Raw genomic sequence first — 20,945 nt, forward strand, 5'->3', positions numbered from 1 at the left:
ACACACTCTGTATAGAGTTCGGAAGTGATGCATGCTTTGTAGACATAGTGAAAATGATGCATGCTTTGTAGAGATAGTGGAAATGATGTATGGTTTGTTGAGGCAGTGGAATGATCCATGCTTTCATTTGAAGTGCTAGCAAAAACGATGCATGTTTTATACTTGTACAATATGTTAATATGTAGTATGGATATGTTGAGATCATAAGTCACTGGTACATTGGCAGCAGCTCTAGGAGTACATATCCTTGGTAATTAAATAAATTTATATGTTTACAATTAGGATTCATACATCACACTTGAATTTCTAGGTGCCAAAATTGGTGTGCTCTAATTTTATGACATTAATAGAAAATCAAAGAGTTTTAGTTTGAATTCATGTCAAAGATTAATATGAAGACAAAACTTTTTCTCTGGAGACTTCCAAGCAGCATTACAGAAAATTGACGTCAAGAAATAAAATTTTTAAAAATTCTACGTGGATTCCATTTATTTACAGAAATATGAAATGATAACATGATATATACAATGTTTATTACAATAAAGTTGTTCCCATTTGATTTTCACACATCCATAGACTTTGGTATTATTCCCAAAATTGTTGCTGTTATTAACACTTATTCCCACAAACAACATTTTTTGCTATATGGCCCATTGAATGATCAGTTTTAATATCTATTTGTTGATAAAACTCCATCCTGTGTGTTTTGCAAACAGACATTGATTTCTTAAAGTTGTCAGCATAACGTCTTTTTTTCCAGAGAACAAGATGTAATTCCAAACACAAACTATACCTACTGTAAGAGCAGGTACCAGTTAAATGCACAGATGGAATTACCATTTCATAAATGAATATGCCAGTCATTTCAATAATGCCACTACTACTGTTCCAGTATTGGACATTAACTCATAGCATTTAGATATGCAGGATCCATGACATGCCTGCATTTGCTATACACAGGCAGCACAATAGACATTATCTTAAATAATATTTCTGGTGTATTATCTTTCCTCCAATAAAGCCACGAGACCAACAATTCCTGCCTGTCTACACATTTGCAATGTTCCAGATCCTATAAAGAATTAAGACAAGCCTTGATTCAGAATCCAGCATTATTGCCTAATTATGGCAAAGATATCTAAATACTTGACTGCTTCTTGATTTCACACAGACTTGGTCGATTTCACACAGACTTGGTCTTTATATTCCATCTACAGGAGAGTGTGTCAATTCTCTGGTCTGATAACCAGGTGATGTTAACAAGTGTCCACATGTCCTACAAGTGTTACTTGTCATCACATTGGGTAGTTGAGCATGACGTCCTGTTTGGCCAACTCCAACAACATAGGATCGTCAAAGAACTTGTTGATACTGACATCTTCACTTAGACCCTGTAATTAGAGTAAAGTTAGTTACATTTTAGTTTAAAACTCTCAGATGATGCTGGAACAATCCTGGAGATTCAGTTATAGTAAAATATACCATTCCACAGCATGAATAGGTAAAAACGCGGTAGATTAATGCAAATCTAATAATTTCATATCAAATCAAAGTTTTTAATCAACAATATTAGCACTATAGAGAATCAGTAAGTAAGTTTATGAATTGCCCGACACTTGCCCAAGCTCCTGACTAACATTCTGACATTGATGTTTGATATAGGCATAAAATTAGAAGAAGAATTTCACATCCAATATTTTTTCAAGATAAAACAGTGAATGTTTAAAATAATTTATCCATCATTATATCTATGTTATTATGCCTACCTTTCTTCTCCGAGACTTGATCATGAATTCTCTGGCCAGATGTGTGGCTGGCTGTGGCTCCAAGGGTCGGATGGTGATACTTTTGTCGAGGGGATCTCCAGGTACTATCTGCCAATGATGAAAGACCGACAAACAAAAAGCTTGACCTTGAGTATGTGTCCGAAGGTCGGTCTCAAATCCGAAAGAATCAATAGCTGGGATAAAGGCCTTGATTGTGTAGAGTGGTGAACCTGGTACTGGTGCATCCTGGGTAACGTGACCTCTGAGAAATAAAGGTATACTTTAATTTAGAAAGATTCTTAGACAGTAAATTCTTGGGAGAATGATTCTTATGAAGAACACAGACATAGTCTAATTACCGGCAAGTAATCGTGTACATTTTTTATGATCAAGTATGTCCTTTAAGTTCAGACTTGTATACTGTATTGCTTGGTCAAACCTGAAGATGACAAAAAAAGTCAATTTAAGTGTCAAAAGGCCAAATGAACAAGGTACAAGATCAGATTTGTTATTTGCACAAAAAACTAAGACTTAGCTTACCTCCTTCGAGCCAGGACAGTATACACAGCTGACACACAATCAGCAGGCGCCATCACCTCGACAAAATTGTACGGCTCCATCATTCTTGGCGTAGCCTGAAATTAACATTAATCATATAGATCCAATCCAGTTACCAAATGATTAATTTCGGAGCCTGACATCACTAATAATCGCTACAGTATTACTTACTAACTGTTCTGGATATCAAATGCCAATGAAAGCTCATGACTATCTAAGATGAACAAAACATATTTTGATGAGTTCCAAATGACACATACAAACAACAATACACACACAGCTTGTTGCTTAATAAAGAATATTGTGGTGTTGAAAATCAAATTGGCTTGTGTTTCTTGATATCTGTATGTTGACTAACAAGTAGTAAATTTATGTATATAAAGACAGCTCTTTGATTTTCCTCCCTCTTACCATTAAGAATGCTGAGTAAGCTACTCTTCTGGCTGTTGGAATGATCTGGCCACCTCCCCTGTGTATTGGCTCCTGTGCTATCACAGCATCAAGGATCTTAAACTTCACATTCCTGATGGCTACAAAGGGAAATAAGATCTCATTACTAATATGTTATTAGATAACCGCAATTTTCACCAACTTTACAGGTACTCCTTCACTTAGGCATTAGATATTATTGTTCTTTCTCGCTGGTTAGAGAAAAGCTGCAGGAACAACTAGGTTACACTGACCATATCTAAATGTCGTCAATTGACAATCATAAAATATTGATGATGACACAATTAAATGCACCATAACTTCATATTTGTTACTTGACTGTAGCATGCTAGAGAATACTAGTTTGATGACTGTCCTAATATACTCTATGGCCAAAAAAAATTAATTATTAGTTTCTCAGGCCCCGCACCACCTATTTTTATCGCCAAAATCAATAAAAATAAATACCTGACCGACACATTATAATTCCAGATTTTGCAGGTCGGGAAAATCGTAAATTTTACTTTCGTTTTAGCTGCCGGTTTAGCTAAGTTATACATCGTAATATTCTCGGTAAAAGTGTTTAAAATATATAATATGCATCCAAAATATAACAAAAATTAAAATAATCACATACCAGATGCATGTTGAATCGTAAAATGGTTTAATTCACAGAAAACGGGCAGACTGAAGCCTGATTGTTTACCATCGTAACACAATACAACTGATTTTGCTACAAATTTTCTGCAGGGTTGTTATCAAGAAAATACATGTAATGATAAAATTGTCAAAAATAATAAAATATCAAACATTAACTTAAAAATGTGATTTAAATATTATGTATGTGCAAGAAATGTCCACAGACAGAGGAAAACGATCTTCAGAATGACTGCTATTTGCACACGTGTTACACACTGTTTCAGTAATGTTGGTCAACAGGTGTATTTCTCGGGATTCAGTCAAACAATTTTGCTGTGTTTTCATTGAAAAAAGTGTCAATCAAGTTTATATGTGTAAATTACAGGTAATATTGGGCATATTACCAATGTTTTAAGTAACAGACAGTCATAAAACATAGTTTAAACGATCTCTGCAGTGAGATACATGAAGCCCATATGTACTTCCGGTCCTGTAGCGAGTGGAAATTTAAATAAGTGCGGAAAGAGTGTAGAAGACCATCCTTGTTCAAATATCATTTAATTATGTCTATAACAGTTTTATATTGGTATTTTCAGTTAATGAAGCAATAACAAAACTGCAATATTCAAAAGATTTTTAAGGTGTTTTTCATTTTTTTTTTTCTTTGCTTCTACTTCATGAAGGAATATATACCGTATATACATGTAGTGTCCACTGTAGATAGTAGATGGATGTGCTTTTAAAAAGAAACAAAATGACTATGTGGGTCAATTTTATTACTAACATATTATATAACATACAAATAGATCTATATTTAAATATGCCATCTGTAAAAAAAAAAAAAAAAAAAAAAATGTACCTGCCTTGCCGTTTTGGTAAAGAATAAAAAATAAAAAAAAACAACACCTGCCTGCCTCATTAGATTGGAAAAAAAATGGCCTGAAAAACTAATAATTGATTTTTTTTTGTTTTTGGCCTAACCATTCACTAGTCTTATTCCAGTCTATTAACATCCGGTGTCAGTACTTACGTTCGTCACACAGAGGTCCCTCCCGTGTAGCCCATTGGAATCCCTGTACGATACTGTCCTTCACAGCACCAAGTAGACTCTTTTCTACCTGTCAAACAAAGATTCTTACTATGTACAAAAAGTTATTAAGTTGGATAAAATACAGAAGAAAAGAGAACAGCTGAATTTGCTTTAAAATCAAACACAAAATAAATAATTTGTGATGATCATTATCAATCTAATAATTAGACTTACAGACATAACAAGGAGGTTTTTTGCCAATGTGTAAAATCTTACTTCAAAAAAAAAGGAAAAAAATTGCACCACTTATATTCCCTGAACATCATTTAAAATTAATTCCAATACATTGTACATATGTACGTAGATTTATCAAATTTATTATGTGTGGAGCCCTACCTCAGATGGTAATGTGTCATCCACCAGAATATTTGGACCGGTAGCATCAGGTCCAAAGGCCCATATAGAACGAGCTGCCAGTAAATCCCAGTCATATTTTGTCTGGAAGAACTCGCCAAGCCTTTTCCTTGGCCATGTGATCTGTACTACCTCGTTTTCTATGTCCTCTGCCAGTCCTTTCTCTAAAGGTTCAGCAATCATTGTCAGCTTGTTTCTGTAAAGAGAAAGACAAATCTATATGTCTATTGTATTAATTATGATACAGTTAAACCTGATATAAAGGATACCTCTATATAAAGGACACTTGTCAGTAAAGAACAGAGCCCATACAGACCCATCAGGCCCATTATTGACCTCTATATACAGGACATCTGTCTACAAAGGATATTTTGGTGCCTTTTATAGAGAGGTTAAATTGTACTTCAAGACAATTTAAATTACATGCACAAGTCCAAACTAGTCCAGAATAATTAGTAAAACATCAATATTTTAAAGACAATAGTACTGCAAACTTGTAGTTGTCTAGATGTCTGAGTTACATTAGCTGTAATGTTTAGTGTAATATATGGTTAAAACAGTTTGGACCAGCAAAATAATTAGATTAAACATGATGTTTAAATAAAACATGAGGAGGGCAAACAGACAGATATAGACTTGAGTCCCCTTACATACACTAATTATTATTATTAAAGGTTGACTTTACCTTTTGTTAGGCGTCTCAGCAAAACATTTTAGTGATGACGTTTCCACTACCGTCTCACAAAACGATACGACAGGGTCTGCCACTTTGATGTCTGGAATTATATAATAGAGACCTTAAGATGGAGAAGCAGCAACATCAAAATAAAAGATATTACAATACAAACATTCTGACTGATTTTCCTTGCCATTCTGAAACTGTACAAATTAGATTCTGTTTATTATTATTAAACAGCAAGTATTGCTAACTACATTATTTAGTTTACAAGCCATTGTTGTATTATTGTAGAGAAACCTCTCTGCATTAATGTTTTAGAACATATTCGGAGCATTTGAAAATGAAAACATGTACAGTGTATACCAATTGCTAAAACAACAGTTGTATTTTCACATAGAAATAGAAATTGATAAATTCAAACCCTGCCCAAAATAACTATATCATATATTATTGATTTTACAGGTTTTATGATATGTAAGGTGTTTACTGATCTCTGAATACATTATTCAAGGTATTTACCGATCTCAGAGTACATTTTCCTCAGGTCGTGCATCACACAGTCTAAGTAGAGTTCTCCTGTACCTAAAACTATATGTTCTCCTGACTCTTCCACCTGTCATACAAAAAGTCAAAGTCATTTTCTAAATGTTAATTTGTGAATTGTAATTAATGAGAAACTATCATTAATTACAAGAGCATTTTTTCATATTAAAGAGATTGGGAGACTACAACAAGAGGCTCATTGGCCTTAACGATCACCTGAATCTGAATATATAATGAAACAAATTAAAGACATATAAAAAATATACTGAGCAGTGATTTTATATTTGACTTTTTAATCTATGAAGAGTATTTGCTTCCATCAAACCTGTGAACTCAGAAGATTTTTTTGAAATTTTAGTCAAATTGACCCTGTTTGGTCCTACCACTCTGATCCCCCATGGGGTCAGTGAGGACCGATACGGATGTTAAAATGCTGTATTGAGGCTTATAATTCTTATCAAGTTTGAAATATTTCCTATGAAAATTGAGCAAATAATGTTCATAAATGTGTTTTTCCTATAATTAAAGTAAATTTGACCACCTCTCCAAGGGGAAACGTGAGACCCCAGGATCATAAATTCATAATATTCACAATTTTTATAAAACACCCTTAGACATTTGCATCTATAAAGAGTATTTGATTCTACTATTTCCAGAATTTTAGAAGATGATTTTGTAACTTTCAGCCTATTTGACCCGCCCCTCCCCCCAGGAATCAGCAAGGAAAAATATGGAAATGATGTTTAAATGCTATCTCAGGCTAATAATACTAACCAAGTTTGAATAATTTCCTATGAAAGTTGAGAAAAAAATGCTCATAAGTAAGTTTTCTGTATAAACTATTGTAAACTTGACCTCCTACCCAGGGGGAAGCGTGAGACCCCAGGGTCATATGATTCACAATTTTTGTAAAGGACCTTTAGACCTTTCTATCTATGAAGAGTATTTGATTCTACCACATCTATGACTAGAGAAAAAGACTTTTGAAATTTTAGCCTATTCAACCCCTTTTGACCTCTCCCAATGGGAAGGAGGGGTGGGGGGTGGGAACCATATAATTCACAATTTTGGTTGGCCTTAGCCTTAGAGGGTTTGCACAACATTTCATTGAAATTGCTTCAGCAGTTTTGGAGAAGAAGCTGAAAAAGTAAATTGTTTACAGACATACCACGGATGAGGAAGGACAAAAGGACAATAGGTCACTTGAGACTTCGCCTCAGGTGACCTAATAAAAAGGCAAAAAGAAAATCCCATTTTATCAAAACAAGATTTTCCTCCACACAATTATTTGATCCTTTACTTCAGATGTATGAATTAATTTTAGCAGCATATTTCTTCAAATTGCATCAAAATGTTCTAAAATTAATCATTACAACAAAATTCAGTCGTCTGGAGGGTTCACCAGTCAACATCTGACAGCAGTGTTATTATAAGACATTAGCTTCTTGTCTATACCTAATATTTATGTCATACCTTGGTATTCAGGAGGGGGTAACTCTTGTTGACCTTCCTTAATCCGTCCAACATTTTGGGTAGTTCTGATGGATTTACTGGTTCTACAGCTATCTTCATCACAGAGTTTGTGTTGAACTTCAAAGGTCGGAAAATGTGTACCTTTAAATATAATAAAGCATGAAGCAAGCCATAGATTAATATCTCAAAAACTACATTACTGACAAGCTGTACTTGAAGCTTCTTGAATAATAAATAATCCTAAACATACATTCATCCAGAATAGTGTGGGCAGCGGAATGTAAAAGGGTTCAAATTGTGACAAGTACATGGTTCTGTACAATACACAATTTTCACATGTTTTGCTGGTGATTAAAAAATCACACAAAAAACTACAGTATATACACACTACACAAAGTTGATAAATAATAGGTAGCAGTTCACTAATCTACACACCTTACTATTAAAATTGAATCGCACACAAAAATAACTTGGTTTATAGTACAGTCGAAACTTGTTATCTCAAAATCGCTTGACTCGAAATTCGGGTTGAGTCGAATTAATTTTGAAGTCCCGTTCTCTTCCTTCTTTGTATGTATTTTAAGATCGGATGACTCGTATTTCAATAACTAGAAACTCCAGTTGAGTCAAAGTCAATTCCTGGTCCCTAGAACGGATATTAATCGAAAATATTAGTCACTATCTCGAAATTTGATTTCAGTCAAGATCTCAAATTAAGAAAAATAAATTATGTAAATATACCGTGTATACAAACAATTGAAATTCACATGTGGTGTGTTGTAATATATGTTTGGTTTACCTGCACATATCGCGATCGGTATATGCAGGCCAATGGGAACATACTACAACAATGATTGCTAATTATGAATTGTTTAATAATCCTCATAGGTCTGGCTTCCTAATTAGTGTCACTTCACAATTGTGACTTACCTGTACATAGATACGATGCATGTTTATACAATCACACTCAATATGGCTCGATCAGCGTGGCTGATTATGACCGGAAGTGTGTTTGTTTAGGAGTCACTATAAACGAAAGTGTATTCTAAGGCTTGTGTGGAATGTTGATTGTGCAAAATAATTAAAATAATAAGTTACAGTAAAAATGACATCTCGGCTCGTCATTGCCCGACACGTCCGTTATAGTCGCTGTCTTCACTATAGGTTGTCTATATCTAGAATAAGTTACAGTAACAATGATATCTTATCTCGTCATTGCCCGACACATCCATTATAGTGGCGGTCTTCACAATAGGTTGTCTATATCTAGTATAAGTTGCAGTAACAATGATATCTCACCTCGTCATTGCCCGACACGTCCGTTATAATCGCTGTCTTCACTATAGGTTGTCTATATCTAGAATAAGTTACAGTAACAATGATATCTTATCTCGTCATTGCCCGACACATCCATTATAGTGGCAGTCTTCACTATAGGTTGTCTATATCTAGTATAAGTTACAGTAACAATGATATCTCACCTCGTCATTGCCCGACACGTCCGTTATAGTCGCAGTCTTCACTATAGGTTGTCTATATCTAGTATAAGTTACAGTAACAATGATATCTCACCTTGTCATTGCCCGACACTTCCGTTATAGTGGCAGTCTTCACTATAGGTTGTCTATATCTAGTATAAGTTACAGTAACAATAATATCTCACCTCGTCATTGCCCGACACGTCCGTTATAGTCGCAGTCTTCACTATAGGTTGTCTATATCTAGTATAAGTTACAGTAACAATGATATCTCACCTCGTCATTGCCCGACACGTCCGTTATAGTGGCGGTCTTCACTATAGGCTGATCTATACCTTCTATCAGTACCCAGTTCCCCGCCGGTACACGGTTTACCTCCACTTTGTACCTACAACAATATATCTCATTATTACCACAATCTGATTATAACATTTCTCAAAATTCTTTATCCCTATCAGCTATCAGATATTTTTGTACAGTTTAGACACATAGGAACACTAAGAAGGGCAATAATAATTTTGTATAGTGTTTACAAGTTAAAACATCAACTCTTATTGCATCAATAAATTATGGCTTTGATTCCTGAGAAATACGATTGCATGTCATAACTTTAGCTAATTATGAGTTTATTTTGATGACAAAATTGAGGACAACTGTATTTTTTGAATTTTTCCCTATAATTTAATTTCAGTATTCCTTGAATCATTAGATAAGAACATGAATTAACTAGTTGTAACTGTAAGGGAACCCATGTCCACTGAAAGTGGTACAGGACAGGACAGGGTGGACTTCTGTAACACTTGATTTGATGTCCCCTCCATTTCACGGGTGGACAAAAAGGAGGCATTGGTCATAGTATGGAACCAATCCTACCTAGCTTCAGAGATCCACAGTCGACCGACCTGGCCAAACCGAGAGTCTTCCTCGTCCTGGAGTGAATAATTTTCACCAAGGATCTTAACTTCCTGATTAGCATACAGCGTTCCACTGATAACACGGCCATATACATGGAAACTTGTAGCATCCTGCGTAGGAAATAGCTTGGTAGTATGTACCATGAGGGGGCCCTGAAAACAATCAAAAGGGCAAATAATCATCACAGCAGTAAAGAGTAAAGCACAAGGGTTATCTCTATTTTCTTAATTGAACAAGAGGCCCATGGGCCTTAACAGTCATCTGACTATTGGCACAATACAGCGTAGTCGGTTGAAGATTTTAGCCTATTTGACCCCTGTGAGTGAAGTTCAAGGTCATTTTTTTAGAAACAAATATGGTAGCCCTTCATTCTAGCATGTCACAAGCCCAATATCAGGTCTCTAGGGCTCTTAAATATTCACAAAGAGTTATTTCACAGATTTTAGCCTATTTGACCCCGGTGACCTTCGATGAAGGTCAAGGTCATTCATTTGAATGAACTTGGTAGCTTTCAGTCAAAGCATTTCACAAGCTCAATATCGGGTCACTAGGCCTCCTAATTATTCTCAAAAAGTTCTTTAAAGATTTAAACCTATTTGACCACTGTGACCTTGAATGAAAATCAAGGTCATTCATTTGAACAAACTTGGTAGCCCTTCATCAAAGCATGCTGCAGGCCCAATATGAATATCTTGGGCCTTTGATTCTTAAAAAATCTTTTAAAGATTTTATCATATTTGACCCCTGTGACCTTAAAGTTCAAGGTCATTCATTTGAACAAACTTGATAGCCCTTCATCCAAGCATGTCAAGGGCCCAATATCAGGTCTCTAGGCCTCTTAGTTATTCACAAGAAGTACTTTTAAGGATTTTAGCCTATTTGACCCATGACCTTAAATGAAGGTCAAAGTCATTCATTTGAACCAACTTGATAGCTCTTCATCCCAGCATGCTTCAGGCCAAATATCAGTACCCTGGGCCTTTCGGTTATTGAAAAGAAGTTGTTTGAATGAAAAGTTGACGCACAGCGGACGGCACACGACGAGACGGTGCATGATGACAATAGGTCATCCTGACCTCTTGGATCAGATGACCTAACAAACTTGATAGCCCTTCATCCCAGCATGCCGCAGGCCCAATATGAGTATCCTGGGCCTTTTGGTGCTCGAGATGATGTCGTTTAAAGATTTAAGCCTTTTTGACCCCTGTGACATTGAATGAAGGTCAAGGTCATTCATTTGAACATACTTGGTAGCCCTTCATCCCTGGATGCTACAGGCCAAATATCAGTACCTAAGGCCTTTCGGTTATTGAGAAGAAGTTGTTTGAATGAAAAGTTTAGGCACGGCGGACGACAAGTTATTTGCATACAAAGTTCATATGTAAAACTGAAGAAAAGTGATTATTTGATGAAAGAAATTATGAAAGTCAGATGAAGACAAAATGTATCACTTGATGGTATTTTGTGCTTAACCTTTTTTCTTTTCAACTTACATCAGGATCACATGTACACATGACCTCAGCCAGATCCGAGTCACTAGATCCTGTGTAGACATGTTCTATTTTGTTCTTTGCATTTTCAGCAGGACTAGGTAAGTGTTCCACGCACATGTCAACAAAACCTGGCACAGAAAGAAAACATATCAACAAGACATATATTTAGAATATGATGACACAAAAATCACATCACAATAAAGAATTTAAGCATGACTTTTGGCCTCGGTCATCAAATCATAACCTTTACCTGTAAAATCTCCAAAGAACCTTCGACACACGATACGTAACAAGGGACGGATGTTCATTTTCTTTTCTTCCTTTGTCAGTGAGATTCCAAGTTCATCACACATTCTGGGCAAGCATTCATCAACGTCCCCAACAACCTACAGAAGCGATGAACAATAATAAAATTTTCATTTTTAACAAACAGTATAACCCCTCTAACTCGAACCCCGATTCCTCGAATACCCCCTTTTCGTCAAACTGGTTGTACCGTCCCGAACAGAAATATGTCTCCGTTTCATCAAACACAAAGTATTTACCCATGTATTCGTCGAACAAGTGTTTGGCCCTTGAGAATTTTTTACCTGTGTCACACCTGACTGCACCGACCGACATGAATAATTGCTCAGGATCTTGTGTTTATACAGGTGGCGTATCAAACTTGATATCGCTATCAATAAAACGCTTGCACAAAGAAATCCAAAATGCTGAAATATAGGGTAATTAAAATGTCATTGCCGTGGATTGTTTGTCATAGTTTAAGGCCAGACATTTTGACTGTCGGTCGTGACCAACCTCGGATGAGTCGATTACCCTGTATTCCTCGAACTATTTACCTGGTCCCCTGCTGATCGAGTTATAGGGGTTTTACTGTATATGATAATGAGAAATTTCACAAACAATTTAGAGCAAAGCATTAATCCAGCCTATAGCATTCATAGCTTTGTTTAAATTCATTATATTGAAGTAAAAGAATGTAGAGAAAAGAGACTCAGCTTCAATAGCAGGGTTAAATTCGCTGGTCATGCATAAATTAAGTAGAGGTAATAAAATTTAATTGAAAAAGGAAGGGATATAACATAACTTAATACTTGCTTAAGCGCAGCAGTTGTGATTTTTTAAATTGTTTTGCAATACATAATCTTAATACCTTAGTAAAAAATTGTACTCTACCATTAGATAAAAAATACATATTTCCACATCTCGACTCTATCCTCCTATACAACTTTTTCCTCTCTAACCTATCTTTCTTAACCTCTTATAAATGACATGTATGTCTGAACGAATGTGGGTGTATGGAAACCTTTGAATGTATATAATAATTTAAGTAAACTCTTTGGTATATGTGTGAGGGTGTGTGTTTGTGTGTGTTAAAGTATAAATGTGAATGTCATGTAAAATTGATACAAATGAAATACTTTTGTTTTTGTATTTATGATGTTAAATTAATTGTCTTTGTCTGTATTGTCTGTAAAAATGAAAATGATTTCAAAAAAAATAAAAAAATAAAAAAAAATAAAACCATTTAAATAAAAAAAAAAGAAATTGTACATTACCTGTGAAAAGAGTTTGTATAGAGGCTCCAGTATAAACTCCACAAAACTTCTCTGACATGTACTGTTAGGTGGCTTCTTAGTGAACTTTCTCCTGTATCGCATAAAAACAGCCTCACTTAATAAAGCTGGCTAGGGATGGCATCAAAACATAATCAAAGTAACAGAGATTCCAAATCAAAACAACATATAAAGGTTGATGAAGTCAGTTAATACTTACGTTTTACTGTTGAAGTACATATCTCCCCACAACCGCCGGGCAAACTCCTTCTCATTGATACCACCTGATAAAGAATGAAAATGTTTCAATATGGACACTTTTCACAACAGAACAAGTTTATAATTCAACAAATTCCATATGGTAGGAAAATGCTTATAGACTAGTATACAGGTATTGTAGTTTCCTATGGAGAATTACATAAAATTAAGGATCAATCTGTGATGTTAATGTTGATACTATTTTTTTTTTTATCTTTGATAGGGTAAGAGAAAATATACTTCACATAGAAAGAGAGAGAAAAAGTATGTAACACAAGTCAGACTCTCTAACACTTCAGTGACTTACCGTAAGTATCACCATATATTCTGGCAAAAGAACCCAGGGTAAAACAGAATCTGTAGTAGGAACTCGCAAAACAAACATTTCCCAGTAACGGTGACACTGCCTTGTTCTCCTCATCTTCAGCATAAACACTGCAATCACAGTAATAATTACTTACATTAACACTTTCATTTTAGTAGTTTTCACACTCAATAATGAATTGTACAGGTTCATGTACATAGAGGACCTTGCATCATTACTGCAGCAAGTTCATCAAATTGATCCATCACAAGCCTTTTTAGACAAAATGGAATTTTACCCTCAATATATGATTGTAGTTTAATTGTCTTGAATGAAAGATTCTGATAGTGTATATCAAAAATGAAGTATTTTAAGGATATAAGTTGATAGAACTTTAAGGACATAAGTTCAATTTTGTTATTTAACACATGCTTAAGACAGATAAAATCAGGCTGGAGAAAAACGCATATGGTACATGCTTCAAATCTGCAGGTCGGTTTTATGATCTGAAGAAAAACTAAGTTCCAATTGATGAATTCAGATATATTTTTTCTTGTTATATAAAATGTTCCTAAATCATTTAGATACCAAACAGTGGCATGTACATACATATGTGCCGCACAAAAGACTTGTATTACCTAATAAGGGCGTTGATTTCCTCGAGAATGTGTCGTAATTTGAAGTAAGCATCTGTAGGTGGTAGTTTAAGCTCCAGTATGAGACGATCAATCTTATTGATACAGATAGTGACCGGCAGCTTCTCCTGGATAGCGTGCTTAATGAGACGCTCAGTGTTCAGCATCACCTGGTTCACAGAATTCAATGAAATATAAATCATGAATTATCAATTCAGTCATTCTCATTCTGACACTCCAAACACATGTAGGAACTCTGGAAACATCCAATAGACATAAAGTCTTGTAACTTTTTATTGCTAACCGACACTGATACACAAGCTCAGATGAATAAATTGTTCAGTTAACAGAGCAACAAATTATTAGCCAAGAACAAGTACGAAGCGTTTCATTCCAAATTTTTACAAACCCTAATACATATTCTGAAAATGCATCATTTCTACCAACAATTTTTTTTTCATGTTCTGATGAAACCCATCACAGGAGGAACTGTTATAACTTCTACCGGAATAAATCTCAAAAACACCTGCCTCCTGTTTGTTGAGATTGTCTGTTCTGAAGTTGTTGGTTTTTTTTTACTTTTAGATTTAATAAAAGTATAATTTACCCCTTCAGCAGCGTCCACAAACACCACAGCGCCATCACTGATCCTGAAGGCTGCTGTCACTTCATCTGAGAAGTTTACATGACCTGATAAAATCAATTCAAATATGATTTATTCATTTGCATATCTAGACAGGTAACACATGAACAAATAGCGTTTCAAACTATGAGGGTATTTAAGTTTTTGTCATAAAAAACATGCTACAAAGACCAAAGAAACGAAAATCTATAGATGTTTTACAAGTCTTATAGAATCTTAAAGGAAGGTATATACAGTTTTGTTTTACCTGGTGTGTCAAAAACATTGACGAGGAAGGACTTGTTCTTTGAGTCTGGTAAAACCAGTGTGACAGGAGAGGCCTTGATACTCACTCCCCTCTGTAATATATAAATACATTGGCCCTTTGTTCATGTCTTTTCCACACTATTGATGTCCTCACTTTAATATCTTGCCATTGCTAATCTATTGGACTAATCTACATCTGTCATCATTATTCTCACACTAAGACTAACTTTTGATAACAGTGATAGCTAAATGAATATCTGTTATGTATGGGGATAACAAATACACCACATTTTGAAAAAACAACTATCAATAGCACAAAAACTTAACAATATTGTAATGCCTGGTCACAATTACGAATTTGTTGGTACAACAGAAATACTCCTCTTAAAATAAATACATGTATTCTGGAATATCTATAGCTACATGTTATTTTATTATAATGAATTATAGAATGATGTGATGAGATCTAACACTACTACTATATAGCTGCACTCATTCAAACAGATGAGACTGAGTGGGTATAGAAAATCTGGGGCAGACTTACCTCTTGTTCTGTGAACAATGTGTCTGTGTATCGGATCTGTAAAATCAAAATTAGATATAGAAATCTAGAAATCAAATATGACTCAATGTTTAGGTAACAGGTTTCCAGGAACAGTTATGCATCATGGTCCATTTATCACGCAGAAAAAGAAGAAATTCAAATCATTGACAAATTAACAGACAAGTAAATTTTGCTGTCATATGGTCAGTGAGTTATTATCATAACGTCAGTATTAATCTTATTCCTGTAAATACTTACATCTTTGTCGTCTTTGACATCAATTTCTGGGTGTGTCTGTGATACCAAGCAGTCAACGAAGGATGTCTGCAACAATTAAATCAAATTACTGAAAGTACTGCAGGCAGACTTAGAGAGATACATGTACTAAATACTAACAATCTTAACTTTAATACGACAGAGATCTTATAGAAATTACCCTAAAATCATCTGACAGCATACCCATAATATGTAACATTTATTTTTCAGAATCCTAACTGCTAACACCTAATCCTAACACCTCAACAACAGAAGGTATATTGACAGTGTCATGGTACTTCTTCTCTTGCTGTCATATTTTTGAAAATCAGCAATGACCTGACTCACCTTTCCGTGGTGTAAATGTCCACAGAGTGTGACGTTTCTGATGAGATCTGGTGTGTCCATCAAGTCTGCCAAAAACCTAGAGAAACATTTACAGACAATTATGACTGGTAAAAGATTTAATGATCACTGAATTATGTAAAGAAACAATAGGAAAAAACATATTCTTGTATGTAATTTAATGTTGGAATATGTATAGTTTTGAAATGTGGTGTTTCCTGTTTTTAAGTCTAAATATTGTTGTAATCATAACACTTTTGGAAATAAATGTTTGTAACAGAGTGCCAAGTGAGGTGACATTTTTGAAATTAGATCTTAAAAAAATGTGGCTTTTTATGGTACTGTGGCCTAGAGAATATGATATTAAAATGTCTAGTGTCTGGAAGGTAAATTAGCTTGAACTTGCATATATTATGGACACCATATTGTATCTTCACTTATATGTGCAGATTAAGATGTAAATGAAGAAGTTGTAGGACAATATATATGGTATTTGTTAAGTCCAAAAGGGCAGTTTTCAAATGTAAGGATATAAGCAAGTTGCAAAAAGTACAACAAACAACGATAACAATCAGTCAACAGCTATGAATTTGAATCCTCAAAGTGATGAGAAAGAGTCCTCTGCAGAACCGTGAAGGGTAAACTTTCTCATCAAATTTCAATTTGGTAAAAGATTTTTAACCATTCCCTGCCTATTTAATTAGGTATGTTAAGATCTGTAGAACATAGAGAAGAAGCAGATGAGGCATCTGAAGAACAGATTTTCTGTGCAACTTACTCCATATTATAAACAGTTTCAGGTAAATCTTGCTCCACCATTGAAAACTTCTTTTTCTTCACTGGAGCTATGATTGGTTCTGCAATGTAAACCACAAATAATTCATCAATTTTCTGTCACAGGAAACATCAATCTATTGGTGACTGCTAAACATATAATACTTGGTACTTTTTCATCAATTTAAGTAAATTCTATTGTGACTGGAATAAATATTGTATGAATAAATATGTGCCAAAGCCAGAACAATATCAATGCCAGTCCTGAGAAATTTAATAGTGAAAATCAATTTACAATAGATAAAGGATATATAATCATTCATTCTAAAAAATGAAAGAAAAGTATACATGTAAAGTATTCTACAATGAAACGCATGGTGCATCAAAAATATATTGATGATATTGGCACTAACCTGTCAGCGGCTGTGTATCTTCCTCTTGAACTATCGTCTGAAAACAAAGAAATATAATACTTCTTTTTAATGGCCTTCATATTATGAATATGTATTTATTTTCATTTCAAAATTTTTAATATACAATTTTATATATCTGTGTCCTCTAGTTATATTTATTAAGTCACTTCAAAAACTGTTGCTTCATATGTGGAATATGTTCCCTACCTCCACTTCTGGACCATACACTTCTTCTGCTGTGGGATAGTACTTTTTATCTTCATGAAGCACAACCTGCATTTCTGGTACATCATCAGCATCATCAGCATCCATATCTTCATCCTCCTGTTAATCAAAATTATTATCATCAAATGTACAAAGTATCTAATGTTCACCAATTAAATTAGCCATTATTGTCTATCAGACTATGTACTGTTGGACAGTAGTTATGATGATCATGAATTTCTATGTAAAATTTGGAGCAAAAAAGGTTACTTTTTTTGTCCTTATTTGCTCGGACAGTGAAACAATAATGTTAGAAATTATGATTTCTCTTTCTTTCACACAGCTAGCTAGTTATATAAAATTATTATCTTATGCAATATCAATATTCAAAAGATAAAGCTACATTTGTAGGTCAAGATATTGTATTTTTAATATCCTCAATAACATCACAGTCTAGTGCTCACCCTTAGACAATTCCAATTAAAGAAAAGTTCTTTCTACAAATTTGCTTTAAAACCAACTTACATCAGCTCCATAATCACCATAGGGTTCATCTCTATCCTCGTCACTGTCCTCGTTGTCATCGTCGTCACTGTCCAGTTCTGGACCAACGTAGTTACCAAACTCATCATATAATTCCTGATCCATTTTCTACTAGTGAACACTATAAAATTTGAATAACATAAACATAGATTAGCTGCAATATTGTAGCTCAAAAGACTTTAGACTGATAATGGTGTCGTCTATAGAGCTACAATTGGTGCATATTACTGCTAATGGAGCAAAGTAATGGTTATGGAAACCATTATTAAAACGTTTGTTTGCATTTTATCTTACTTGTTTGATATTGCTTACCTACTAGGCAATACAACTGAACCGCATAAGATATCAAATTCTCATCGAGGCATTATTTTTTTACATAATACATATGGAGGTCTTTCTGAAGGGAGTTTATACGACATTGAAGTCCATAAATTGTGAATTTGACGTCTTGTGAGCGATATGATAGATATTAAGAATGGTAGGTATGTTGTTTTTTGAACAAAAATAATATGTAAATGGTTGTATACGCATAAAATAAAGGGAAACCTACAATAGGTATAGAAAACTGTGCCCGAGTGATTTTTGGAGGCAGTGCTCCACTACGACACATAGGGACCAATTCGTACCCGGCCGAAAAGTATAGTAGGCCGAGTACGTAAATTCGTTCTAAAACATAGATATGTAATTCTTTTATGTATTGCTAGCATGACCCATATTTAACATAGTTATGTAGTGCTTTCTCACCAACACTGTTGAAATCCTTAAACAAAAGACTTTAATATAAAATAAGAATATGCTTTATTATTTATTTTGTAAACATCTATTGCTAATATTGGCACGTCTAAGGATTGGTAGGTCGATCATTAGTGACCAGGTAGCTCAGTCAATAGAGCATCCAGCCACTATTCGACATATTGAGCATTTTAGGTTGCAACCAATAAAGGAAAACTATTCTTTATACAATTTATCCTCCATATGTGGTTTTCCATTTGAATTGAACCATACATTTTTGTATGTTTGGGAAAAATTGAGGTAATTCAAAATTTTGAACTAATGCAAAAACGCATATAACATAAATATATATCCTGAATAACTAATTTGAATTTGCCTATCCGACTGTAAAGTCGCTCGTCGGCTACATGAGAGACATCAACCTCAATCTGCTTGATTATGTTTTTGTTTTGGTAAAATGGTCAGAGGATAAATCAGCCGGCGAACAGGAGACCTCTCAATGCCATATTAAAACGATTATTTGATGCAGATAAACATAACTGGGTAAAAATTAGGAATCACTTCAATAACTCCACGTGGCATATATGTTGATACAAACCATCATTTACTGGAATAAAGCTATTTGAATATCTTATTTGTAGCACTTACCACATGCGTCCACCGGAAGCGTTTGGTTTGCGTCGAACGGGGTCGAGATAAAGTTTTAAAGCGTCTCAGTGACAAGAGTTTCTAATAAATGAATGAAACGCCGGAACTTCGATGCGGAGATATTGATATACGTCAAATATGGAAATTATACACACGATATTATTACTTACCGAATGAATTAAACAGTATAAGAAATAACAGATTTTAAGAGCACCGATACAAAAACTTACAGTACCGATTTGAGGATTTCCCCCGTTTATTAAAGGCCCACTACCTTTAAATTTTTAAAATGGGAATGTAAAAAAGATCGATAATTTTCTAGAGTCACAAAAATTATTAACTTTCCGTTAATACTACATTTATCATCACCTTCTGAACGATTTGATTTAAATAAATAAAATGTTTATTTTCATAACGCGGGTCGTATTATGTTTCCCGCCGTCGTCCTAAATACCGGGCGGTAGTTGACTATCACTGCGCCAGACAGCAAAACAGCGAATTGGCTCTCCACTGTTTTCATATATTACGCAGGAAATCTTGCATATGTTTGGTGTCGTAACCTTATTTTAGGTCATCGGTTCGCATTTTTCTGATGTTATTAATGTTTTTTAAGAAACTTTTATATTTTGCTCCGGAAAGGTAATGGGCCTTTAATTGATACACTGCAACGCATTTGAATAATTTATTTTCTTAACAACCATTTCGTCTGAAACGATTCCTAGTATACTCTGCTATATAAATATAAGGAGACACATGCCGATGTCGACTTTTTCCTCGATCTTGTTTTACATTCCCATTTTAAAAATTAAAAGCCGTTTCGGAAAGGTATAGTGGGCCTTTAAAATTAACGTGGAAAAATTGAAGTATAACGGTAGGGCTACTAGTTATAATTCTATAGATTTTATATAGTCATCTGCAAGCGTCTGTGGTCCTATATTTTCAGTTTCCCATGCTCAGGTTTTCGTCAGTTTCGCGCAGGATCAAGGAGATACCTTTGAAAATATTAAAAAAAAATATTATCTTATAATGTTGCTATCCAATCTGTTTCGAGCTGTGATCTACTGCTGTTTTAAAAAAGCATACTGGTAAATTCTTTTTAAAAAATCCAACTAATTAGCCTTTTCTGTATTGTCACAATACACATTTCTTACCGATTCTTTTAAACTGATTGTCTTCCAATCTTTAGACTGGTTTTAGACCGTAGCACTATAGTGTTAGGAAGAATGTATACATGTACAGCACAGTACTCTTCTGTATTTCTGGTTATAGTTTCTGTTGGGTTAATATTGGGTTTATTTAGAAGGCTAATTTGGATGTACCGTATATAAAATATTAGGACGGCGCGCCTTCGTGCCTTGTCAATTACCGTCACAAAAAAAACCAAAAAAAAAACCCATGATAGATCTAGTCAGCATATGACAATTT

At 34.5% G+C, this 20,945-nt stretch overlaps 1 protein-coding gene across 1 annotated transcript; it reads right to left on the bottom strand.

Moving 5' to 3' along the window:
- Positions 1 to 471: 471 nt before the first annotated feature.
- LOC138314947 (116 kDa U5 small nuclear ribonucleoprotein component-like) lies at positions 472 to 19,577 on the bottom strand. The gene is made up of 27 exons (XM_069255602.1): positions 19,521 to 19,577; positions 18,123 to 18,261; positions 17,601 to 17,717; positions 17,394 to 17,430; positions 16,985 to 17,063; positions 16,210 to 16,285; positions 15,865 to 15,930; positions 15,607 to 15,642; positions 15,064 to 15,154; positions 14,781 to 14,863; positions 14,177 to 14,343; positions 13,542 to 13,669; positions 13,197 to 13,260; positions 12,980 to 13,070; positions 11,668 to 11,803; positions 11,418 to 11,545; positions 9,883 to 10,076; positions 9,286 to 9,397; positions 7,532 to 7,672; positions 6,035 to 6,128; positions 5,522 to 5,612; positions 4,819 to 5,032; positions 4,423 to 4,510; positions 2,736 to 2,854; positions 2,307 to 2,401; positions 1,767 to 2,028; positions 472 to 1,391 (listed from the first exon to the last, which is right to left on the bottom strand). Exons 2-27 carry the CDS (start codon positions 18,243 to 18,245, stop codon positions 1,296 to 1,298), a joined length of 2,928 nt encoding a protein of 975 aa, XP_069111703.1. The 5' UTR covers positions 18,246 to 18,261; positions 19,521 to 19,577; the 3' UTR covers positions 472 to 1,295.
- Positions 19,578 to 20,945: the final 1,368 nt, after the last annotated feature.

The sequence above is a fragment of the Argopecten irradians genome, chromosome 2 (genome assembly GCF_041381155.1).
Source record: "Argopecten irradians isolate NY chromosome 2, Ai_NY, whole genome shotgun sequence".
NCBI classification, from domain to species: Eukaryota; Metazoa; Mollusca; class Bivalvia; order Pectinida; family Pectinidae; genus Argopecten; species Argopecten irradians.